Source organism: Alligator sinensis, unplaced genomic scaffold (assembly GCF_000455745.1).
Source record: "Alligator sinensis unplaced genomic scaffold, ASM45574v1 scaffold541_1, whole genome shotgun sequence".
Classification (NCBI taxonomy): domain Eukaryota; kingdom Metazoa; phylum Chordata; order Crocodylia; family Alligatoridae; genus Alligator; species Alligator sinensis.
Genome location: NW_005842602.1, coordinates 969,048 through 978,648, shown reverse-complemented (window position 1 = coordinate 978,648; position 9,601 = coordinate 969,048). Strand labels below are relative to the sequence as shown.

At 42.4% G+C, this 9,601-nt stretch overlaps 1 protein-coding gene across 1 annotated transcript in view; it reads right to left on the bottom strand.

The window, feature by feature from the left end:
- Window positions 1-1,132: 1,132 nt before the first annotated feature.
- Window positions 1,133-9,601, bottom strand: part of LOC102388542 (baculoviral IAP repeat-containing protein 1-like) — a 34,268-nt gene continuing 25,799 nt past the window's right edge. The window contains 4 exon segments of the mRNA XM_025214768.1: window positions 1,133-2,130; window positions 4,913-5,077; window positions 6,637-6,723; window positions 8,178-8,339. Coding sequence (XP_025070553.1) covers window positions 1,766-2,130; window positions 4,913-5,077; window positions 6,637-6,723; window positions 8,178-8,339 — 779 coding nt within the window. The 3' untranslated portion in view covers window positions 1,133-1,765.

Sequence of the window (9,601 nt, the reverse complement as noted above, 5' to 3'; positions counted from 1 at the left end):
AAATAAAATAAAGGATAGAAATTGTGTCCACATCCGTCTCACCCCAAGCCTTGTTTAGCTGACTCTCTTGCCCTATACGATGCAAAAAAGAAGACCTTCAATGAAAGATTTTCAGCAGTAGAAGAGTATTGATTAGTATGACTGCACCTTTTGATTCACTTGTTTCTGTAAAGCTAGAACATGTTTGCCCTTTTAAGCACTGCATGGATAGGTATACAACTCAAGGTTACTTAAGCATTGCTCAGATCAGCAGGCCATTAGTTTCTACCCCGTGGTGGTATGTTGGAGTGACAGCATTTGAAACATGAGACTTGTTTCCCCTTGTCCTGTCTTTTGTTCCCCTCAGGCATATGTACAAGCACACCCCTTGAACTGTACTCTATTACCAAAGACCTACCCAAATGAAGTTGTTCAGAAAGACTAGGGCACCTGGACCTCTTCAGCCTCCGCAAGAGAAGGTTGAGAGGTGACCTTTTGGCTGCCTATAAGTTCATCATGGGGGCACAGAAGGGAATTAGTGAGGCTTTACTCACCAAGGCGCCACTGGGGGTTACAAGAAATAATGGCCATAAGCTAGCAGAGAGCAGATTTAGACTGGACATTAGGAAGAACTTCTTCACAGTTAGAGTAGCCAAGGTCTGGAATGGGCTCCCAAGGGAGGTGGTGCTCTCCCCTACCCTGGGGGTCTTCAAGAGGAGGTTAGATAGGCATCCAGCTGGGGTCATCTAAACCCAGCACTCTTTCCTGCCTATGCAGGGGGTCGGACTCAATGATCTATTGAGGTCCCTTCCGACCCTAACATCTATGAATCTATAAGAATATGTTATAGAATCATAGAATCAGAAAATTAGGAGGACCTCAGGAGGTCAGCTAGTCCAACCCCCTGCTCAAAAGCAGGACCAGCCCCAACTATATTATCCCAGCCAAGGCTTTGTCTAGCTGGGTCTTGAAAACCTCCAAGGATGGAGCCTCTGCCACCTCTCTGGGTAACCTGTTCCAGTGCTTCACCATCCTCCTAGTGAGAGAGTTTTTCGTAATATCCAACCTAAATTTGTGTAACTCTTCATAATGTAATACTTTTCTCTTCTTTGTTACAAGCTTTGGCCAGTGAAATACACTATTTAGATGACAATTTTATTAGCTTTAGCATCTACAGAATTTGGAGGTGCAAGCCCTGCTTCAGAGCTATTGGGCCCAGCTGAGGCAGGTATCAGTGCATTGGTGATGCTCATGTAATAGTTTCAAGGCTTTGCAACCATAGTTTTAAGACATTGTTTTTTAAAAAAGAAAAAGCCTAGAAGAATGTGAGATTCTTGCCACTTGTCACTGGGGAAATGCACTGTGTGCATGAATCAGACAATGGTTCAGAGAGAATGATTTAAATAAACTTTCTGGTATCCATCTTTATTCCCAGCAGTTCTAGCCCATTCTGCTTTTTGAAATAAAGATAACTCAGTATTTCCTTTAGTTTTTTTATAGCATGCAATTGTATCACTTAGATACAATCTCCACACGATTATATTTGTAATAGACTCAAAGAAAGCTTAAGCTTTTTAAATCTTCTATTAATCCCTCCTGCCGAGTACATGAAAGAGACTCCTCATATATTAATGTAAGCAGAACATAGGACCAAAATATGTTTCATAAGAGACTGCTAAAAATTATACACGCAAAGATGCTGTGGTGTTTGCATCTCTTTAAAGCAGAAGAAAAAATGCAATGGTTTCCCGCAGTTTCTGTTAACTGCCCATGACTTCAATTTTTTTCATTCTTGTAAAATTGGTGAGAATGGTAAGCTCCATTGCCAACATAATTTTAAACTCTTGGACTGGGGATGCTGTTCTTTCATGGTATTAAACATTTTAAAGTCTTCTTCATCAAGCAGCCAGCCCCACATCTGGACAGTCACAAGGCTCGGCAGCCTAGACACACACTGAACAAATGACGTCACTGTTGCTGCTTGTGATTTGATTTGATGTGTATACATGCGGTTGATATTCAGTTCCTTTAAGCTGGGCATGTTGGAAAGCATTTGGAAGAAGTTTGTCCAACCAGCCTCTGTAACATTGTGATTTGATGACAGTGAGAGATTTTCAAGCTTTTGGAAACCTCCACTACTTGCTACCTTTGCTGCAAAAATAAAATAAATAAGTGAATAATAAAAAGATACAGTCAGTACAAAACATTAACCATTCTTTTTAAAAAAAGAGTGAATATGTTCTAGCCTTACATGTGACATATTACCATATCTTCTCACATGCCACTCACCCCAAAATAAAACACACACTTTGTTTTTGGAAAGCAGAAGAGAGAGCATGAGAGAGCGCGAGTGAGATTTTTTCAGTATCATGGCCAACTGCGTGACAGAATAAGTCCTCCTGGAAATACAAAGTGTCCAGGAAGTGTGGCCTCCCAGGAGCCAGTCTGGGTGAGGTAGCAGGAACTTCCTGGTGTGGTAGAACAGCAAACAAGGCTAAACACTAGCTAGGGGTGGGCAATTATATCGGGCGGAGGGCTGCTTACTGAATTTTGGCAAGCCATTGAGGGCTGCATTACAGGCAGCCACAAGCAGATATATATTAATTTTCTAAATGTTTTAGGGGTCCTGCAAGCCGGATAGAATGGCCTGGTGGGCTGCATCCGGCCTGCAGGCTACATTTTGCCCACCCCTGCACTAGGTCCTTGTGACCCCAATAGTAAGACTGTTACTTCTTTACTGTAAATAGTTATATAATTCCTATCAATAATAAGGAGGTTACTTGCACACAGCAAGCCTCATCAAGATAGTACTAGCCAGTAGTCAGCTCAGTTGTTGCCTCAAGCACAAGCTACTCCCTCAGCAGTGGCTGAGAAGATTAACACTGGACTCTACCCCTGCTGTTTACAGTCCTAGACAGAAGTAGCACTCATCTTGGCAGCCACTCCAGCCTTCTTTTCCAGCAAAATTATACACTCCAATGTTGGAGAGCTGATTTTGGGGGAAAAGTGCATGTGGCATGCAAATAAATATGGTAATTAATTGATATTTGGCTGTGTAAAGTGAGGCCCATATCACTGCTGCCTTTCTAACCCAGGAGGTACTCCAAGAGGTACCCCCTCTCCAACTGAAGAGATCAAAGCAGGTGCACAAGCACTGTGAGAGGTGTAGGGACTCTCCTCCCCCTATAGAGCAGAGCCAGACCACCACTGGGGACTTAACCATATACCTTTTAATGAGGGAACAATACTGGGAACATAACCAGTATAAACTAGGGGGGTATAGGGGACACTACAATGCCCTGAAGGGGCAGGATTCAACAAAGGTTAGACACTTACAATCATAGACATATTCATCCAGTTGGCAAAAGACAGGGTTAACCAAAATGTAAAACACAAACAGCAGAACAAACCATACTGGTTGGTATTACTGGAAATACAAAAGGCACAAAATACAAAATGTCAAATTATAAGGAATATAGGGCCTAGGTACCTGGAGGGGGAGAAAGGGGGAAAACACAATGGCCCCTTTCCACTGCAAAAGGAATTTCTCCTTGTTAGCTCACTCACCCCAAGTCACTAAAGCTAGGACTTAAACTCAGATCTCCCACGTGGTAGGCAGAAACTCTGCCACACAGCCACCAGTGCTGGTGCTGCTTCAAGCTGCTAGGGGTCTTGACCTTCCTGGAGCCCCGGCCTCACGTTGCGCTGCCTGGCCCCTGATTGCAGAAGGTGGAAGCAGAGCTGGGAACCTCTCAGGTCACTGCTCAGATCTTGCTGGTGCTGGGGAGCCTCTCCTGCTGGCCACAGCCTCTCGTAGGGGATCCTGGAGCCCAGTGGGGAGCCTCTCCTGCCAACCGCGCTGCTGAGGACCCCAGTGCTGCCTGCAGGTCCCACTCCTTCAGGCTCTTCTGGGGCAACTGCCCCTGCCCTGCTCTTGCCAGCTCCTTGAAGCTCCTTCCTTGTGGTCCCTCGCTGGTCTCTTCCCTGAGTCAGCTGCGCTGCCCCTTTTATCCCCCTCCAGGTGACCCAAGGGGCCAATCAGGGGACATGGAGGGTGAGTCTCTGGGGCCTGATTGGTGAGGAAAGGGAATCCCAAGTCCTCCAATCATCTTTGCCCTTTCAAAACCCCTGGACTAAGTCACTACCAGCTAGCCTGTCACATAAGCAAATGCAATGAGTCAACTGACAAATCAAAGATAAGTAAGTTGGACATCTTTGAAATCAGGACACACATTTTTTGGTCTACTAATCTTCTCAGCTAGAAACCACATCCATTTTAGATGCTATTGAGGCATACACTACTACAAAATTGGGTGTCTAGAAACCAAGGCTGGAACCACAGCCTAAAGGAAGGGGTTGTTTCCTTGTTTTTAAATAATCATCATTATTATTATTCCCCTGTGAGCAATTAAATTATTTGGCTAATGTCTTATAAATATCATGCAAGAAATGGGCCTTGAGAAGACATTTAAGAGAGCAGAGGGAGGAGAATTCCTGCATCGATTGACAAAGGTATTTCCTGCCTGCAAGCAGCATGACATATGTTTCTGGGAATGACTGGCTAGGGAGGCCTTACAGGTGAGGACAAGACACGTGAGCTTGATATAACGAGGAAGGAGGGCAATTCAAAGAGAAGGCCAATATAGGCAGGAGCTGAAATCCTGTGCCTAGACCTAGAATTTCAGCACCATGATTCTGTGTGGGTGGGGTGAAGAGAAGCAAAGAGCCTTCTCACAGAGCCCAAAGCAGAAGTAGCATCTTTTAAAAAGCTGGTTAAAACATAAGCAGCAAACAACTTACAATTGTTTAAAAGTGGCTAAATGGGTAAGTGGAAGAATAATTTCTCCTGAAGAAACATTTTCCCTGCTGGGAATGGCTATTTCACAGAATTAGCACTTCTGATTAAAAAAACAAAACAAAAAACACTACTCACCTATTTCCATTAGGCTCTCATCATTCAAAGAGTGAACAAATGAAAAGATTCTGAGATGTGGCAGATATGGACACTGCTGAACAATCAGCTTGGCTGCATGCCTTATTCCATTCCCAAGAGGAAGGTTGAGCTCTTCCAGGTTTACAAGACACCCTAACGCAGATGCTGCAGGAGTGAAAAAAAATATTCCCATTGTGCTCTCATATGAAGACAGGCATATGGATCAGACTACAGATTTCTAAGGACACTTGTTAACACCTGTTGGTGATAATGGCCAGACTCTTTAGAAAATGTCAAAGTAAAGTATATACAGCAAGTAATTAGGGTATGGATAGTTTTCAGCAAAATTTCTACCCAGTAGAAGATACACCTCCAAGGGCATCCCCTGTGGTTTTTTGGGAGGTAAAGGAAGGGGCTGTTTCTCCTGCAGACCTAGGGTGCCACTGAAAAGGAAGCTATATGTAAACCATTCCCAAATCCATGATTACCCTCTTGAAATCCCTGCTGTCACCCAATCTCTACTCCCTACAGTTCTCCCAAGGTTTGTAGGAGGGAAATCCTGCTCTTGCAGACTTGATGGGGAATGTAGAAATGTATACTATGAGCTCTTGAAGCCTCTGAAACTGTAACTGAGACTTCATTTCTTTCAAATGTTAACCAGGAGTTGAACTTAAGCATGGGTAAAAAATAAAAGGTAACATCTGTCTGACTAAAAGCCACCCTCCATTTCAGTCAATCAATTTTTATTCTTTTGCCTTTTATTTTCTCAGAATTTCATTAATTCTCTGTCCCTGAACATCTTTTCAGATAAATGCACATTTACCCTCTTCTCCCTTTTTTGTAGAGATAAATCTTCCAGGCCTCCTTTAAACATCAAAAGAATAGTAAAAACAAAAAACAAAACATACACACTCACAAAAAACGAAAAACCCACTTTGCAAGATACCATTAAACATATACAAACAATTTGTGATTCTCAAAAGGTGCTGAACACACCCATCTACACAGATCAAAACCACTGCCATAATTCAGCTGTCTCAGGACTCTGAATAAAAACTCAGCTGAGCTTTGGTTCCAAGGACTCCTAGGTACAGGTTTCCTTCATTTTATGTGGGTTCTGTATGTGCAAATTCACTCTTATGCAATGACCCTTTGTATATCAAAAATTTGTTATATGCAAGGTAAATTCACTCTTATGCAATCGATGTAGTGGAAGCCTGTACTCAGCTGCTTTGTGTGGTGCACTGTGGGAATGATGTGCACCAAAATATAGTCTCCCATGTGGATCTGTGCTCCTCGCTCGTAGTCTGTGACATGTGTTTCTGTAGTTGCCATCCCCATTATGGTAACATTCACCAACACCCTGTGCTTGTGTGTACTGTCTGCCTTTGGTGAATACCAAAATTGTCTTGTAAAAGTGGTAGAAATGGGTCTGGGGGTCAGTACAGTCAAAGTCTTGGAATGTATCCCTATCTGTTACATTGTAAAGTGGGTTGGTTCCCTTTATGCAAATTCGAGTTATGAGCAGTTTTCCAGGAACGCATGTACACCATAAAGTGAGGGAAACTTTTATTTCAGTTCTAATCTTTAAAACTGCTTAGATTTTTCCTCCAGCAGTGTGTTATAGACTCCTATAAATGTATCTTCCACATGAGATTACATTATTCTGGTATAACAAAGACACAGGCATATGTCTACATAAAGAATGAAAATATAAGTCATACCAAAGGCTTCAGAAGCTTTTTCATCAACAAACCATTGATTATCAAGATCCAACACTTTGAGTAAGAGAAAATTTGGCAGAGCAGCAGCTACAAAAAATATAAATGAAAATGTACATTTTGATACTCAAGTTACATTTATTAAAAGAATAATTCATTTATCTTCAAACCCATGGATGATTAGGCCTTTGCACCTTTGAAAGGAAGCTTATGCTTTTATTAAATGCTATCTATTATGATGTGTCCCTGTAATTCTTGTCCTGTCAGCAAAGGCCCGAGGTATCAAATATAATCCTCCATAATCCTCTTATTTATGAATATAAACATGTTTTCTCAAGATTATACCATGTGTGGTTCAGAAATGACCCTAAATGTAAAATTTAGCTATTTGCCTTGCGATGCTTAGACAAGGAATGCTACCATGAGGCTTGAAAGCATAAAAATTACACAGCTATGTTTGCACATAGGAAGAAGAGTTTATTGAGTGCAACACTAAAGGGAAGATGCTCACCAGTTGTATGTTGAGGAGACATGATGTTGCATTGTCATAAAACAAACCTAGATATTTCTTAACAGGCATGCTTATGAGTCCCTTTGTCCTTTCCAATACGCTCCTTGGAAGGGTTGCCAGCAATGAAATATACAAACATTTTGCAACATGGGTATACAATCCCATGTTCAGGCACCTAGATAAAAGTGACTTGATTTTCAAAAAAAAACTGCAGCTTCTCTTGATGCTACAGATGCTGACAATGAAGGCACTCATTAGTTTCCTTAGCACGGATGTAGGTGCCTAGTTTTAAGACTGATTTTCAAAGTCAGACCAGAGTGCCTAATTCCTCATTTTGCTTTAGTTTCCCAATTCTGTATTATAAAATTGTGTATAGTAATGCCAAAATGGTGAGATTTGCATTATATTGTATCAAAGCTCCCTACTGAAGCTCTATCTTCATACAGTCAGTTTCTCCTAGTTACTGGGCATCTACACATTCACTTAACTGCGCAGCAGACTAATTTACTGCAGTGTAAAGTGTCACAGTCTATACATGTGATGCTATTAGACCACAGCAAACTATTTTTTGCCACCATAAGATAGTACTGTCAGGCAAAAATAACAGTGCCTAAATGCATATGTAAACACTGACCTGGGCACACACTGCACCCAGTCAGCCCAGGCAGCAGGGGACCAGACCCCTCCCTGTCACCTAGCCAGAGCTCTACATGCTGGAGCACTCATGCCCCAGCCAGCCCCAATGCCACCTCCCAGAGCCTGGGGCTGACCACCCAGGTCCCCTGCCAGTCCAGGGCTGCTCTGTTCTGGGTCAAACTGCTACAGCCCCAGGCACCATGTCTGCACACATGCCCTGGACCACAGCAGTTTAAGCATCTACAGGTGCCATTAAGACATGTTAAACTCTGGTTCAAAATGCACCACAGTTTATCATGTTGCCTTAATGGCACCTGTAGATGCACCCACTGAGTTTCAGAAGAGGGAATTAGTCACGCTATGCAACTTATTTACTATGTTAAGTGACTTTTCCTACCAAAAAAAGATATGTCTTGATCTCTGAAAAATGATCCAGTTAACCTGATTTCTGTTAGATTCCTGCAAGACGAAATTGCAGCCAGAAGAGGTTTACAGTCAAAGTAGTCCATATGGTTCAGATGAAAAATGGACAGATTCTGAAAGCCCTGAATAAACTCAACTGTTAAAACAAAAAACATTTTACAATAAATAGATGAAGATACAGGATCAATAAGCCTAAGCCTTTATTAGCCCTACTTGTAAATTTATTTCAAAAGACATGAAGGAAAGATAATTAGCAAGGACTTAAAGTGAATGCACAGAATGATAGCATTTCAGGAACCTCCCCTGCTCCCGCAAAACGTCACCTCCTTTGAGGACCCATAGGTGAAAGGAACAAAACCCTGACTTCTTGCACTGCACTCCTCTCAGGAAAAAAACCACATTATATTTGCCCTAAATTAAGGAGAGGTTTAGCCATTAGTTTCAACAGTGTTTAACTCAACCCATAATAGAGGAACACAAGACTATAAGTAGTTGAAAGTATCTGACTAGACTAATTGTACCAGTCATCTGACAATTTACCATTTTTATGAGGTAAAACAGCATTAAACATGTCAACCTTCACCACAACTTCTTTATTTGATCCACATTCAGCAAGGGACCTACATGCTCATTAGTACGGACCTACTTAAGTAGCAGTGAGACAAAGCCATTTTCACAGCTTTGTCCTAGCATGAACTGCCCATTTCACGGACATTTTGTGGTGGCCCCACCCCTTGGCACTGACTGGCAGAGAGGCCTGGGGGTGAGGGGGTGCAGGGGATGATGATGACAAGGGGACAGCTGCCATCTTGACTGCTGGCTGCCCTTCATCCAGCCCTGCTTCTCAGCACCGACTGGTGGACAGCCCCTGGTTGGGGAGGAAAGAGGGAGGAGGGACTGCCCCCTTCATGCCACTCCACCAGCCAGCGCCGTCCCCTCCCCAGTGGGCTGCAAGACCCACCAGGGAGGGGAAGACTTAATAAAAGCTTATTTGTATTAAGTTCTTTTTTTCAAGGATTTTGCCAGCAACCCTGGATTTCGCAGTTTCCACAAAATCCATGAAACCACAATTTAGGTAAGTCCCTACTCCTTGGTCTCCTTCTCATCTCTAATGTATTGATATGGCAAGCTCTTTTGTTGCCTTTCACATTCTTTGCAAGCACTGTCACAATTTATGCCTTGACCTTTCTGATAAAGTCTACCTATACTATACTCCTAGATTCATATTTAGTCACTTAGCCAAGTTTCCACTTTTTGTAACATTCCCATTTTAGGTTTCATGTTTTAGCTAACCATGTCTCTTGCTATACATTCAATTCCTTCTTCTCAATAGGATAGTGTGCTCTTAGAAGTCTCTAAGGAACAACCAACTCAGCAAAGGTTTTGTTCCCTTAGATT